General features: G+C 42.8%; 1 protein-coding gene across 1 annotated transcript in view; it reads right to left on the bottom strand.

Annotated features, from left to right (window-relative positions):
* GNA15 (G protein subunit alpha 15) overlaps positions 1 to 15,112 on the bottom strand; it is a 107,172-nt gene extending 92,060 nt beyond the window's left edge. The window contains exon 1 of the mRNA XM_044284596.1: positions 14,386 to 15,112. Coding sequence (XP_044140531.1) covers positions 14,386 to 14,530 — 145 coding nt within the window. The 5' untranslated portion in view covers positions 14,531 to 15,112. The remainder of the gene's footprint in view (positions 1 to 14,385) is intronic.
* Positions 15,113 to 17,306: the final 2,194 nt, after the last annotated feature.

Below are 17,306 nucleotides of genomic sequence, written 5' to 3'. Positions count from 1 at the left end.
AAGGTTCATGTTTTTTCATTCCATACATTACACAATTTAGGAAACCATTAGTCGTGTGAAACAAGCCTACTGTAGTGCCTTCTAGTATTTTAATTGAAGTGGTTATTTGGAATTAGAAATCTTTTTTTCCCCTCCAGAAACAGTGCTATATTAGTCATTAAAAGGGTTGTCCATGATTAGAAAAAGCCAGATTCTGTTTGTATGATATCTCTGGTATTGCAGGCCAAGCTCATTAAAGGAGTATTTCGGGGGGCATAATTTCAATAAAAAATAGGGTTGTACTGAGTTATGGTAACAAACAACAAGTAGTCACCTCACCGATCCCCTGTTGCTGTTGTTTGACTGCTGCTCCAGTCCCCACCCCTCTCCACTTTCTGTTTTCGGGCTCAGCACTCTGGAAACAGCTTGGCGGGTCACAGTTGTGACCACTGATTGGCTGAGCAGGCCATTTCCTGCGCCTTGAGCCTGAAACCAGGAAGTGAAGAGTAGTGGGGACCGGACCAGTGTCAGAACAGCAGTACAGGGGGATCGGTGAGGTGAATAATGATTTGCTTTCATTTTTGTTTGTTTTTTGTATTTCACCCATTTAAAAAATATTTCACTTTAAAACCTCTTAAAGAATGCAGGGGCTAGAGGGAGGAAAACAATTATTTTAATCAGTGGTCATAACTGCCTTTCCTGCATAAGGATGTAATGAAGAGGAAACTTCATGCAGCATATTCGAGGACCACAGAGAAGTAAGTTCTTGTCAGGTGAATGGGAATAGAAGGACTGTCACACATAGAGGGCTGAATGTAAGCATTTTGTCAGAATAATCTAAGAAGCAAACTATTGTTCTTACGTGTAATGGGAAGCTTGGGGGATAAAGACGTGACATGCAGGATTAGTAATCTTGAGAATAATAAATGCAGCATTGTGAGTCATCACATTCATGTGCTTCTTGTTATCTAACATTAAACTAAAAACTGAGGAAATGCAAAAGAGTGTACAAGCCCTGCATAAGCTGCATTATGTAAGAAAATGAGTCACCACAACACAAGGAATCAATGTAGTCAGATACAAACATAATACTACTACACCTCTTAACTTTTGAAAAACCCAAGGAGAGACAAGATCAGTGACGCACATAGCGCAGCATGGTAATTTTTATTTTATATGAAGCCATGCCTCTAACTCCACCCAATGCCTATCTATATATACCTAATTGCACCTGTACACCATTGCAGTGGCGTTGCTAGGGCTGGTGTCACCCGGTGCGGTAGAAAATGGTGTCACCCCCCCTGGGTGACACCTGACAGTGTAGGCTATATGTGTATAACAAACATATTTCATATGAAAACTTACAATTACTTGGCTTGGCCCTTGGGGATCTCGGACGCCACTTCCACACTTGGCCGGGGGCTCGGCGGAGCTGATGAGGTGTTTTATCCTAATGAGAAAGATTTCATAATAAGTATTTGGAGAAGGGGCAGAGGGATAGCAGAGCAGGGAGAGGCTGGTGCTGCTACTAGGGGGCTCATACCATGGGGGAGTAATAACGCCCACCATAATGCCTTCCCCCAGTAGAAATAATTCTCCTTATAATGTGTCAGTGCAAAAAATACCCCCCTGTAATGTCCCCAGTTGAGCTAATGTCCCCATAGTGCCTCCACAATGTGCCAGTATAAAATACCCCTATATAGTGACCCCAGTAAATGCCCCCATAGTGCTCCTCTCCCCCCTAGTGCCCCCATAATGTACCAGTATAAAATGCCCAATATATAGTGCACCAGTAGATGCCCTCAGTGTCCCCCATAATTTGTAAGCATAAAATATCCCTTCTCAGTGCCCCGTAGTAGTCCTCTCCCCCCTTCCCCATAGTACCCAACACAATGTGTCCCAGTATAAAATGCCCCTATACAGAGCCCCCATATAAATCAACCGTTCTTTGTGGCCTCAGTAGATGCCCCTATAGTGCCACCAATAATGTGCCAGTAAGAAGTGCCCCCATAGATGTCCCCCAATAATTTGCCAGTGAAATGTGCCCTCATAGATGCCCCTTAATCATGTGCCAGTAGCCTAAGCCCTATCATGTGCCAGTAGCCATAGGGCCCCTCTATCATGTGCCAGTAGCCATAGGGCCCCCCTATCATGTGCCAGTAGCCATAGGGCCCCCCTATCATGTGCCAGTAGCCATAGGCGCCCCCCCTATCATGTGCCACTAGCCATAGGGCCTCTCCTATCATGTGCCACTAGCCATCAGTATTGTACAGAAAAAAAAAAAAAAGGAAAAAAACACTTACCTCCTTGGCAGCGATGCGATGCAGGCCTCTTCTGGCCTGTGTCCCGCGCTGTGTACGGCTCAGTGCTCAGGCGGCGCGATGACGTCATCGCGCCGCCTGCGCCAGCCTCTGATAGCAGGGCTCCAGACAAAAAAAAATACCTAGTAGCCATTGGCTCCTGAACTGAAAAATGTAGGAGCCAAATTACATTTTTAGTCGCCAAATCAAAACCGAATGAAAATTTTGGTATCGTGACAACGCTACGCCGATCAGATCGGCGTAGGGTTGTTTCAATACCAAAATTTTGATTAGCTTTCATCACCATAAAAAAGTATTGCGATATTCAATACCAAGCAAAAAAGCCACGTGCATTTCGCATTTTATGAAACGTTCGGCCCATAATAGAACAGTCCTATCCTATTTTTTGGGGTGACAAGGTGACTAAAAAATGGCGAATGCTCACCGCATAGGAGATATTTTTTAATAATTTAATAGTTTGGACTTTTCGGACGCAGCGCTATGTAATATGTTTATTGTATATATTTTTTATATGTAAAATTGGGAAAGGGGGGATTTAAACTTAATATTTTAGAGTACTTTCACACTAGCGTTTTTCTTTTTCGGCATAGAGTTCCGTCACAGGGGCTCTATACCGGAAAAGAACTGATCCGTCATATCCCCATGCATTCTGAATGGAGTAATCCGTCCAGGATGCATCAGGATGTCTTCAGTTCAGTCATTTTTGACTGATCAGGCAAAAGATAAAACCGCAGCATGCTACGGTTTTATTTCCGGCGAAAAAAACTGAAGACTTGCCTGAATGCCGGATCCGGCATTTTTCCCCATAGGAACGTATTAGTGCCAGATCCGGCATTCAAAATACCGGAATGCAGGATCCGTCCTTCCGGTCTGCGCATGCCGGTAAAAATGTGTAAAAAGATACAAGACGGATCCGTCTGTCCGCATGACAAGCGGAGACATGGATTCATTCTTGCAATGCATTTGTGAGATGGATCCGCATCCGGATGCATCTCATAAATGCTTTCAGTCACATCAAGATCGGCGGATCTGGCAGGCAGTTCTGACAACGGAACTGCTTGCCGCATCACACTACCGCAAGTGTGAAAGTAGCCTTAGTGTTTGTGTTTTATTTTCACTTACTATTAGCCCCCTTAGGGGCTGGAACCCTTGTCCTATTCACCCTTAGGCCCCTTTCACATGGGTGAGATTTCTGCGTGGGTGCAATGCGTGAGGTGAACGCATTGCACCCGCACTGAATCCGGACCCATTCACTTCTATGGGGCTGTGCAGATGAGCAGTGATTTTCACGCATCACTTGTGCGCTGCGTGAAAATCGCAACATGCTTTATGTTGTGCGTTTTCATGCAACGCAGGCCCCATAGAAGTTAATGGGGCTGCGTGAAAATCGCATTGTATCCGCAAGCAAGTGTGGATGCGGTGCGATTTTCACGCTTGGTTACTAAGATGAAAGTCTATTCACTGTATTTTTTTCCCTTATAACATGGTTATAAGGGAAAATAATAGCATTCTGAATACAGAATGCTTAGTAGAAGGTCAATATAATAAACATTGAGTGCGCCCCCCCAGTATAATAAACATTGAGTGCGCCCCCCAGTATAATAAACATTGAGTGCGCCCCCCCCAGTATAATAAACATTGAGAGCGCCCCCCCCCAGTATAATAAACATTGAGAGCGCCCCCCCCCCCAGTATAGCAAACATTGAGAGCGCCCCCCCCCAGTATAATATACATTGAGAGCGCCCCCCCAGTATAATAAACATTGAGTGCGCCCCCCCAGTATAATAAACATTGAGAGCGCCCCCCCCAGTATAATATACATTGAGAGCGCCCCCCCCAGTATAATAAACATTGAGAGCGCCCCCCCCCCAGTATAGCAAACATTGAGAGCGCCCCCCCAGTATAATATACATTGAGAGCGCCCCCCCCAGTATAATAAACATTGAGAGCGCCCCCCCCAGTATAATAAACATTGGTGGCGCAGTGGGAAGTGCCAATGAGGGTTAAAAAAATTAATAAAAATTAACTCACCTCCTCCAATTGATCGCGCAGCTGCCGGTCTCCTGTTCTATCTTCAGGACCTGTCAAAGGACCTGTGGTGACATCACTGTGGTCATCACATGGTACATCATATGATCCATCACCATGGTAATGGACCATGTGATTAGCTCAGTGATGTCACCACAGGTCCTGAAGCTAGAACAGGAGACCGGCAGCTACGCGATCAACTGGAGGAGGTGAGTTAATTTTTTATTTATTTTTTTAACCCTCATTGGCACGTCCCATTGCGCCACCAATGTTTATTATACGGGGGGGTGCACAAAATGTTTATTATACTGGGGAGGGGGGGGGTGCACAAAATGTTTATTATACTGGGGGGGGGGGCGCACTCAATGTTAATACAAATACAGGAGGTGGGTGCCGGAATGAAATAGCCGGCACCCGACCTCTATGATAGGGGGCTGCGATCAGTGGCAGTTAACCCCTCAGGTGCCGCTCCCTGTCATAGAGGTCGGGTGCCGGCTATTTGATTCCGGCACCCGCCTCCTGTATTTGTATTACAGGTCAGTTTTCTTCATTGGTGGCGCAGTGGCCACAGCCCCTCCCCTCCTCCTCCCACCCCTCTTCTCATTGGCGGAGGCAGCGGCAGCAGCACAGGGGGGAGGGAGAGAGCCCCCCCCCATCCCTGCCTCTATGGAAGTGCCGGCCCTGCCTAAAGTTAGTTAGTCAAGGAGAACTCCGGCGGCCGGCGGGTGACACCCCATCAGACTGGTGTCACCCGGTGCGGCCCGCACCCCCCGCGCAACGCCACTGCACCATTGTGTCTCCACACAGTAGTTATACCCCTTTAGTACCTTCACATAATAGTAATGCTCCTCTAGTGCCCCTCAGAGTAATTATGCCCCGAATTAACACAGTAAGGATGCCTTGTAATTGCCTCCAAATTGCATTTATGCCCTCTTAGGGCCCCCTTACAGTAAGAATGCCTTGTAAGTGACCCCACACAGTAGTTATGCCCACTTAGCCCCCCCTACAGAGTAGTTTAGGACCTTAGTGCTCCCTTCACAATAGAATGTTCCCTTAGAGCCTCCACACAGTAGTTAGGCCGACTAAGTGCTCTGTTCACAATAGAATGTTCCCTTAGAGCCTCCACACAGTAGTTAGGCTGACTAAGTGCTCTGTTCACAATATAATGTTCCCTTAGAGCCTCCACACAGTAGTTAGGCCGACTAAGTGCTCTGTTCACAATAGAATGTTCCCTTAGAGCCTCCACACAGTAGTTAGGCCGACTAAGTGCTCTGTTCACAATAGAATGTTCCCTTAGAGCCTCCACACAGTCTATATATATATATATATATATATATATATATATTTAGGCCCAGACAGGGAGGGGTCAGTCTGTGTAGTCAGGAGTCTGTGGAAAGACAGAAGTGAGAGTGCACCTTAGCCAGAGAGAAGCTGAGGGCCTCCTCCTGACATGCAGCTAGACAGCCCAGGCTTCTAGTTGCCACCAGGAGGCTAGTGGATGCAGCCCAGCCTGCCTGAGGATATTGAGCCAGAGTTAGCTCAGAAGATTGTCACCAAGAGAAGAGTGTACCTCTTGAGAAACCTGCAGTTCCCACAGAACAAAGAGCAGAGCAGGAGAGTGTTCCAGCCAGACAAGTAAGCTGAAGGGCAGAAGGATTTACCCAAAGCAAGGATAAATACCTGAGGAAGTTTGTGACCAAGGATAAAGCCAGATTCCAGTGCTGCCTGGCGGTCGATTCACTAGTCTGCAACGAGGCTAGCATCCTGCTATATGGATGGCTAGAGACAGGCCTGTGGTCACTAACACTCGTGAGGGAAAGACAGTCACAGGCTTACACTTTAACAAGAGTACATGTACAGATACGAGGCATATATACACAATAAACAGCATATACACATACATACATACACAGCATATACAAACCATACACACACCATAATTCATTAACCGTTAGAAGATATAGAAGAGTCCAACATACAAAATGTGGATTAGGTGATGCACAGAAATTTTTAACATATGCCACCCATTTACATACAGTAGACCATGTGCTTCAAACACTACTAATCTAGTAACATACTCCTGTATCAAACCCACAAAAAATAAAGATACCACACGCCTGACCCTTAACTGCATTAACACTCACCACCCAGAATAAATACAGACCCCAGTCCAAATAAGTGCAGTCACTAAAATAAAACCAGACCTCAGACGAAACCCAGACAATACTCTAAAATACAGACTCCCTAAATCAATATGGACTAATACAGACTAAATCAATGCGGACCTCAATAAAGTATGTGTTCCGATTTTCTTCCTTTGGGGAGTTATAGGAGAAGCTCACTTTCCGATTAAAAATATGAAAGTCAACTGTGCACAACCATGTTCAGTACTTTGCTTACACATAATCATGTGAGTTTAAACCATATTATGTACAGCATATACACTACGTGCAGAATTATTAGGCAAATGAGTATTTTGACCACATCATCCTCTTTATGCATGTTGTCTTACTCCAAGCTGTATAGGCTCGAAAGCCTACTACCAATTAAGCATATTAGGTGATGTGCATCTCTGTAATGAGAAGGGGTGTGGTCTAATGACATCAACACCCTATATCAGGTGTGCATAATTATTAGGCAACTTTCCTTTCCTTTGGCAAAATGGGTCAAAAGAAGGACTTGACAGGCTCAGAAAAGTCAAAAATAGTGAGATATCTTGCAGAGGGATGCAGCACTCTTAAAATTGCAAAGCTTCTGAAGCGTGATCATCGAACAATCAAGCGTTTCATTCAAAATAGTCAACAGGGTCGCAAGAAACGTGTGGAAAAACCAAGGCGCAAAATAACTGCCCATGAACTGAGAAAAGTCAAGCGTGCAGCTGCCAAGATGCCCCTTGCCACCAGTTTGGCCATATTTCAGAGCTGCAACATCACTGGAGTGCCCAAAAGCACAAGGTGTGCAATACTCAGAGACATGGCCAAGGTAAGAAAGGCTGAAAGACGACCACCACTGAACAAGACACACAAGCTCAAAAAGTCAATACTGGGCCAAGAAATATCTCAAGACTGATTTTTCTAAGGTTTTATGGACTGATGAAATGAGAGTGAGTCTTGATGGGCCAGATGGCTGGATTGGTAAAGGGCAGAGAGCTCCAGTCCGACTCAGACGCCAGCAAGGTGGAGGTGGAGTACTGGTTTGGGCTGGTTTCATCAAAGATGAGCTTGTGGGGCCTTTTTGGGTTGAGGATGGAGTCAAGCTCAACTCCCAGTCCTACTGCCAGTTTCTGGAAGACACCTTCTTCAAGCAGTGGTACAGGAAGAAGTCTGCAAGGTAAGAAAAACATGATTTTCATGCAGGACAATGCTCCATCACACGCGTACAAGTACTCCACAACGTGGCTGGCAAGAAAGGGTATAAAAGAAGAAAATCTAATGACATGGCCTCCTTGTTCACCTGATCTGAACCCCATTGAGAACCTGTGGTCCATCATCAAATGTGAGATTTACAAGGAGGGAAAACAGTACACCTCTCTGAACAGTGTCTGGGAGGCTGTGGTTACTGCTGCACGCAATGTTGATGGTGAACAGATCAAAACACTGACAGAATCCATGGATGGCAGGCTTTTGAGTGTCCTTGCAAAGAAAGGTGGCTATATTGGTCACTGATTTGTTTTTGTTTTGTTTTTGAATGTCAGAAATGTATATTTGTGAATGTTGAGATGTTATATTGGTTTCACTGGTAAAAATAAATAATTGAAATGGGTATATATTTGTTTTTTGTTAAGTTGCCTAATAATTATGTACAGTAATAGTCACCTGCACACACAGATATCCCCCTAAAATAGCTAAAACTAAAAACAAACTAAAAACTACTTCCAAAAATATTCAGCTTTGATATTAATGAGTTTTTTGGGTTCATTGAGAACATGGTTGTTGTTCAAAAATTAAAATTAATCCTCAAAAATACAACTTGCCTAATAATTCTGCACTCCCTGTACATGGTATGCATGTTTATTAGAGATCCGAATATATTCGCTGTGAATTACGTAAAAAAATTGCTATTTCCTGGCTGCTAAGAGCCTTTATAGTGGTGTAGAACACTGTGCCTTGTAGTAACACGCATAGGGAGTCTGCTTTGGTAGTGAAATAATACTGTGAGTCAGTATGACATGCAGATAACAGGCGTCGCTCTTAGAATCACTGCACACTTTACTTATTAGGGCAGTCACGGGGCCAAAACTGACCAAATAACTTAAGTATGTACTCAACCTTACAGGTTGATGTTAGTGCCAAGAAGAAACTCATGCCTTTACACCGTCGCCAGCGGATTCCACATAGATGTTATAAGAACCTGTTCTTTTAAACGCTCATACAAGTAGAGCCTACCCCCCCCCCCCCCCAACAGAGTGGAGAGGGTGTCAGCAGTAAGTTTGTGTTGACATCACTGATTAATTTGCCCTTCCTCTGATCCGTCAGAAAAATAACCCACAAAAAACGGATCCTGTCTGTGGAGCATCCGCCTTCACTTGGTCAGCATTTGCTCAATAATCCATCAGTATTGCTAATGCCCAAAAAAAAAAAGGACTGGATCTAAAACAGAGATGACACTTGAATGGAATATTTGCATGTCTTCTGTGTTTTGTTCACACTCCTGCTTTTGGCTACCAATTCTGATGGGACCATACAGGCTTTACAGCTGCTACACAGACAGGATCCGTTGTGCTTCTCATTTTTCCTTCCTTCTGACAGATCAGAAGAAGGGTCAAATAAATGATGATGTCAGCCAGGTCTAAAGGCAAAATAGTGGACCAGTCATTAAGTGGGGAGGCTGGGAACAGCATGAGAAGACCACAGAGTGGACCTATGACATATTGCATGAGAAGACCACAGAGTGGCCCAATGACAGAGTGTGGAGGTGGCAGCAGTATAAGGAGGCCATCAAGTGGCATAATGACCGAGTGTTAAGGTGGCAGCAGTATGAGGAAGCCTCCGAGTGGCACAATGACAGAGTCTGGAGGTAGCGGCAGCAGCAATAGCAGCATCCGGGAAGACCACCAATTGGCACAATGACCTAGTGTGGAGGTGGCAGCAGTATGAGGAAGCCACAGAGTGGCACAATGATAGAGTCTGGAGGTGGCAGCAGCATGAGGAAGTCACAGAGTGGCACAATGACAGTGTGGAGGTGGCAGCAGTATGAGGCGGCCACCGAGTGGCACAATGACAGAGTGTTGAAGTGGGAGCAGTATGAGGAAGCCACCGAGTGGCACAATGACAGAGTCTGGAGGTGGCGGCAGTAGCAGCATCAGGAGAAGGCCACTGAGTGGCACAATGACAGAGTCTGGAGGTGGCAGCAGCAGCATCAGTAGGAGGCCACAGAGTGGCACAATGACAGAGTGTGGAGGTGGCGGCAGCATCAGGAGACCACAGAGTGGCAAGGTGACATAGTGTGAAGGTGGCGGCAGCATCAGGAGGCCACAGAGTGGCAAGGTGACATGGTGTGGAGGTGGCAGCAGCATCAGGAGGCCATAAAGTGGCAAGGTGACATAGTGTGGAGGTGGCAGCAGCATGAGGGGCCACAGAGTGGCACGACGACGAGAGATTGCGGAATTGGCAGCAGCATGAGGAGGCCACATATCTATTCATTTATAGGGAATATGGGACAGAACAGAAGGTTAAAATTTCTCAACTTTATAAAGTGTTGCTTAAAACACGATTTAATAATACACGTTCTCTGGCACAAAAGGCTTGGCAAATTGATTGTCCGTGAATTTCTCTCAAAGATTTGGATAATATATTGGTGGATTTAAGTTTATTTTCTTATAATTTTAATCAAGTTTTGGTTCAATTTAATATTCAATATTTAAGAAATTTAATAATAAAAATTAAGCGTTGCCTAAGACAGAAAATCTGCCAGTCTTCAGTTTATTCGACGAAGTGGTTACGATGGAGAAAGCATTCCAAAAAACGATTTCTCTCCACCTGGAGATAAATCCTGTCAAGATTGATGCAAATGCAGTATTTGCTGCTCATCGAACCTGCCTGGAATAAACAGGCCTCTAGTGGCTACAGACAATAAGAAGACAAAGTGTCAAGATAAGTCACTGAAGATTTTCCTCATATAAACGGAGCGCTGACCGCTGAATAAATTTTGTTTTTCTACCAAAATACTTCAATAAAGATTTTACTGCATATAACTGCAGCGCTGACCACTGAATAAATTTAGTTTTTCAACCAAAATACTTCAATAAAGATTTTACTGCATATAACGGCAGCGCTGACTGCTGAATAAATTTTTTTCGAGCGAAATACTTAAATAAAGATTTTACCACATATAACTGCAGCTCTGAACTCTGAATAAAATTTGTTTTTCGACCGAAATACGTCACAAAACGTTTTACCACATATAACTACAGCGCTGAACACTGAATACATTTTGTTTTTTGACCGAAATAAGTAAATAAACTCTTTACGACATATAACTGCAGCGCTGAATGCTAAACAAAATTAGTTTTTTGACCAAAATATGTCAATAAAGATTTTGCCATATATAACTGTAGCGCTGAATGCTGAATAAAATTAGTTTTTTGACTGAAATGCGTCACAAAAGGTTTTACCACATATAACTGCAGAGCTGAACGCTGACTACATTTTTTTTTTATACCGAAATATGTCACTAAAGGCTTGGGACTCTCCACCTTGGCTCGCCACAAGCCATCAGTTCTCTGAAAGGTGCAGAGTCCACCACTTGGAAAGGGAGGTACTGCAGCACCAGCAACTTGGACAGCAGCACATTTAGCTTCTGCGCCTTTTGATGCGTGCATGCATACTGTTGTCTCTTGGCAATCGCTTCTGTGATCGATTGCTGACGGAATGACTGATGAGGAGTCTAAGTAGCAGGAGCATAAGGACAAGCAGACAATGGGAATGACAGACAGCTCCCTTCGCCTGAGGTGGTGGAGCCTTGATTGCCTGAAATCGTGTGTGGCATGCCACTGGGTGATGCAGCAGTTGCTGTGGCAGGCTGGACCACCACATCAGAGCCACGGTTATCCCAGGCCACTTTATGGTGGCGCTGCATATGTTGGCGCAGGGCCATGGTGCCAACATTGACACAATGGCCACACTTCACCTTCTGCCCACAGATTCTACATATGGCCATGTTCACCTCCTCAGGAGGCTGTACAAAAAACTGCCAAGAGGCAGAGTAGGTGATTTTACTGACAACACTATGCACTAACTGACTTCTACCGCCACTGCTACCGTGAACCCATGGACCCCTCCTTAATAAGGATACATTTTTATAAGAATACATTTTTCGTTTTCTACTGAAATACACAAATAAAGTCTTTACCACATAAAACTGCGGCACTGAGCGCAGAATAAATGTATTGTTTTCTACTGAAATACGTCACTAAAGGTTTTACCACAAATATTACTGCAGCGCTGAACGCCGAATCTATTTAGTTTTTCGACCGAAATACGTCACTAAAGGTTTTGCCACATATGACTGCAAAAGAGAACGCTGAATATATTTTGTTTTTGTACTGAAATAATAATAACCACAGAAGTGAAATGTGTATATATTTTTCATTTGTACTGAAATATGCCACTAAACTCTTTTACCACAAATAAATGCAACAGTGAAGTGTGTATATTTTTTTCCTTTTTGTACTGAAATAGGACACTGAACGCTTTCACCACATATAACTGCAGAAGTGAAATGAGTATATATTTTTCTTTTTTTTTTTATGAAATTGACCACTAAGCTCTTTTTCCAGAAACAAATAGACCAGTGACGTGCGTATATATTTTCTTTTCTGTACTGAAATAGGCCACTAAACACTTGCCACAAATAAGTGCACCAGTGAAGTGCGTACATTTTTTTCTTTTTGTCCTGAAATAGACCACTAAATGCTTTCAACACATAAACTGCAGAAGTGAACTGAGAATATATTTTTCTTTGTACTGAAATAGGCCAGTAAATGCTTTTAGCAGAAATAAATGCACCAGTGAAGTGCATATATATTTTTCTTTCTGTACTGAAACAGGCCACTAAACGCTTTTGCCTGCAATAAATGCACTAGTAAAGTGCATATATTTTTTATTTCTGTACAGAAATAGGCCAGTAAATGCTTTGGCCACAAATAACTGCACCAGTGAAGTGTTATATATTTTTTTCTGTACTGAAATAGGCGACTAAACGCTTTCAACACATATAACTGCAGAAGTGAACTGAGAATATATTTTTCTTTCTGTACTGAAATCAGCCACTAAACGCTTTTGCCACAAATAAGTGCACCAGTGAAGTGCGTACATTTTTTCTTTCTGTACTGAAATATGCCAGTAAACGCTTTTAGTAGAAATAAAGGCACCAGTGAAGTGCTTACATATTTTACTTTCTATACTGAAATAGGCCAATAAACGCTTTCAACACATACGGTATAATTGCAGAAGTGAACAGAGAATATTTTTTTCCTTTTTGGAACTCTTTCACCACAAATAAATGCAACAGTGAAGTGCGTATATTTTTTTCCTTTTTGTACTGAAATAGGACACTGAATGCTTTCTCCACATATAACTGCAGAAGTGAAATGCATATATATTTTTCCTTTTTGTACTAAAATAGGCCACTAAAGTCTTTCACCACAAATAAATGTAAGAGTGAACTGCGTTTATTTTTTCCCTTTTTGTACTGAAATAGGACACTGAACGCTTTCACCGCAAATAACTGCAGAAGTGAAATGCATATATATTTTTCTTTTTCCACAGATTTAAGACACTAAATGCTTTTCAACATAGCACTTGCACCCCAATAACAAGAACTAATTTCTGGAATGCCAAAGCTGTATAATGGCTATTTGGATTCCCAAAATATGTTACCCTGCACTTGTAAATCGCTTTTTTTTACACAATGAGGTTTTTCTAGCACTGTCCCTAACGACTTCATACGTCTCTTCCTGCACTAAGATGCTGTGAAATTATCCCTCCCTATCCTTTCCCCGCACTTATAAATCTTTTTTTTTTTTCAGGTTTCTTTTTCACAATGAGCTTTTTCCTATTGCTGTCCCTAGCGCCTTCTCACATCTGTCCCTGCAGTCAGAACACTGGAAAATGTCTGACTCTAAGATGGCCGCCGTATTTATAGGGCTGTGACATCACAGGGCTGGCTGGCTGCTGATTGGCTGCATGCATGGCATTATGGGTTAGCCTGCCTTCCCAGAGTTCCTTTCCCCATGTCCTCATATGTGTAGCCGCCATTTTAGGAAAAATTGCGATTCGTTACCACAAAGAGCAAGGAAATTCGCATTCGTTGCAAATCATTTTTTTTAATTAAATTTGGATCGAATTCCACTTCATCTGATTTGATTCGCTTATCTCTAATGTTTATATCACTGGGCAGAGGGCAACAAGCTGCCAACCAATTTAATGTTGAAAGCTTTATACTGCACATAGACCACTATGAAACTGGCAGTTACCTGACCAGTCACCCTGAGGTGAAAAACAGTCGAACTAAATCTGACTATTCACAGTAATAGCAAATTGGACAATTATCTTGTTGCTTTAGGCTATGTTTCTCTAGAAAATTGTGGGCACTGTAGTGGGATCAAGTGTGTTCCTCTCATATCACCAAAAACAAGACTCAAAGAACACTTTGGAAAGTGTAGGATCCTGATCATTTTTAGCTGTTTTACAGTTCTGGAAGCCACTCTTACCCATAACCTTTATAACATATAACATTTATCCTTGTATACCACACCACACTATACTAGAAGTGCTATATTAAGCATGTGGATAAATCTCTTCCAGCAAAAGACAAAAAAAAATTGGGGAAACTTATCAAAACTGTTGTAAAGGAAAACTGGCTTTGTCCATAGCAACCAATCAGATTTTACCTTTTATTTTCCAAAGGAGCTCTAAAAAATGAAAGGTGGAAGTTGATAGGTTTCTTTGGGCAACTAAGCCAGTTGTCCTTTGCACCAGTTTTGATAAACTGTTCCCACTGTGTGTGCATTTGATGGTGTTAATGGCTAAAATCTTTCATCACCAATAACACTTACCTAAAAGCAGTAGTTTCAGCTCCTTTCTGTCCCTCCTCTTCTGTATTTTAAGCATCCTATCAATCTCTTTGTTGATGGCCAATGCTATTTTATCATCCTCAGACAAGCAGTAAGGACAAAGGCACCAGCCACACCACCGCGACATATCAGTGGTAACCCTTGTAGATTTCTATCCTAGAAGTCCACTTCAAGATGCAGGCAATCTCATCACTTGTCCTTTTCTCTTGCTCTCTGTGTTAAGTTAATTGTCTGACATCCCTATATCACCTTCAAAATTTCAAGTTTCCTTTGGTTAGTTGGGATGAATGAGCCTTATCTAACATATTTGGGGTCCACATTCGGCTGCCAAATCCAGTATTGCATGGCTCACGTATCTTCCCTCTGTAAATGGTCTAGAGTAATCAATATATAGGGTGGCTGCTTGGTTTCGGTGTTGCAGAACTCAATCCAGAGGTGTTGTTTTCTTAGATAGGCTCAGTAACAGAGGTATGGAAGGATGGTTGCATAGTTCAGAAAAGGTACAGTTACTTTTTAATCCACTTATGGTCGTCCTTCTGATCAGTGGATCACCTACATGAGAGATACTTGAAGTGTTTCAGAGACTGTAGCCAGACCTATGTGGAGACTGGATGTGAAAACAAGTTTTTCGAGCTGACAGTTCTCGACCGCACCTGTGATATGTATTCCTCTTCATATAAGCCAGCCTAACAGGTTATGAGCACATACCTCCCTCCCTTCCTGATGGCAAACCGAGGATATTATGACAAAGAGTAAAAAAGAAGAAACAGGGAAAAGATCTGGGAGTTTACACCGCCAACACAAGTGATAATGATGAGAATACACAGTATTACGTGGTTAGTTTCTTTTAGGTAGGTGTTGTATTCAACACAAAACATGTCTGACCTAACAACGATGACAGCAGTTTCTCAAATTATTTCTCAATGTTTCTTACACTTGTCCTTTACAAATGGTAAATATAGTCAGTGTCATAATACGCAGAACTTTACAAGCAGGATTAATAAATATGACAGTTGTGTGTCTAGCTATGCATACCTATGCTTCTCTATGGTAACAGACTACAAGCAAACCCTGCATAGTCCCTTACCCCTTGTTACATTCATTCTGTGCTGTCCATAGAAGTCAGTGGATCCTGAAAAATACTGACCAATACCTTACATCTGTTTAATGAACCCATCTGTATATCGAAAAGTAAGTACCACCCCCCCCCCCCCCACACACACACACACACCTTGTAAAGTGTATTTCTGTTATTTTTAGCAACTTATTGATCTTCAAGGGTCAGAATGGAATAAAATATAAAAGATGTGATACTCACGTCAAGGATTCCCCACCGCCCTAATTCCAAAGCTTCCCATGTCTCCAGTGGTACCCGTCGAAACACAGGAAATGACTCTCCGAACAGAGACTGAGGCACGTCAACGCTTTGAATAATGAACAGTTAATCTGTAAAATGCAGAACCAAACTGTAGAAACAGCCCTGTATCCTAGATTTGACGTGGGTAGCTACAAGTTAAATAATGGGTCGCCATGTCTCAAACAACTGATGTACAAGTGTTTATCCTGTCTAATCGTAGAAGGGAAGTCAACTTCACCAAAAACAAGTGAAGGAACGGGACATCTGAGCCCAGCCAGGTATGCAAAATTATCTTGCGGACAGTGGCAGCTATACAAAACATGAACTATTAGTTTATTAGGGAAATGGGGATGTTAGTAGCTAGTATCTGGATGAAAAAAGAGCCCAACTAGACGTTAAGAGTATGTGTTGGAGTGTAAATTGCTTTATTTAGTTTTATGCCCTTTTGAGCCATCTTTCAAACACATTTCCACATTGTTTAGCTGACAGCTATTTTCTTAAGGTCTCAAGCATATGCAAGTGTGTATTTTGAATGGGGAGAGGGAAATAAGCTGGTACAAGATATTCTGATGGGAGATTCTGATGGTGGGCTGATCCAGATGAAATTGGTAGGTTTGGCCAATATTAATCTAAAGTGTATGGTCAGCTAATGTGTAGTTTGGTTTGCTTTTTTGTTAAAATATGTGGTATCACCATGTCTAGATAAAAAGGGCCATCAGAAAGAAGGTTGAGGCCATCAGAATGAAGGTTATAGATGGCAACAAATCTGGAAAGGTATTTGAGATTGCCAGACAATTAGGCATCAATCAACAATCCATTACCTGGAAGATTATTAGCAAGTAAAGATTTCAGACAACTGCTGACTGCCAAAAACAGTACACACAAAGTTGAAATAAAGGCTGTATTCGACAGCCAGATTATGCAGGCGATTGTCGGGAAGGAAGCGTTCCCTCCCAGCAATCACCTGCTTGTAAGTGGAGGAGACCGCTCCTACTACTTGCAGCTATCTCCTGCTCAGTATAGGGATGAGCAAACACTAATGCCATCACTCATCCCCATACTGAATCATTGTTTTCTGGTAACAGATCGTGATCAGACACCACGATCTGTGAGCAGGCAAACAATGATTTAGAAGCCTTTTAGAAATATTCAGATTGCCTGATGAATGAGTAATCGGCAGCAGTATTACACTGCTAATGAGCTACGAATGCTCATTAGCGATGATCTGGCAGACAATCTGCCTGTCTAATACACCCTTTAGTCTCTAAGAGCTTTAGAATTTATAAAGGGACCTCCTTTCAGTAGACTTTTGCACCCCACTAGTGCAGTGTCCCACTAGCTTATTTGGGAACTGCAAAAGCTTGTTGTCATCTGTAATATCATGCTATATTGTATTATCAATTATCATGTGAATCCCTTTTTACCAGGCTGTCAGGTGCACCACATACATCTCACCACTAGACAGTTCAGGCCTAGTTGGGGGAGTTGGGAAGATGTAGTGGTTGAGTACAGGAGTGTGGAGGAGGTAGGAGAGGTCTCTCAGCTC

Source organism: Bufo gargarizans, chromosome 1 (assembly GCF_014858855.1).
Source record: "Bufo gargarizans isolate SCDJY-AF-19 chromosome 1, ASM1485885v1, whole genome shotgun sequence".
Classification (NCBI taxonomy): Eukaryota; Metazoa; Chordata; class Amphibia; order Anura; family Bufonidae; genus Bufo; species Bufo gargarizans.
The sequence above is the reverse complement of the archived record's forward strand: the minus strand, read 5'-3'. Positions and strand labels throughout refer to the sequence as shown.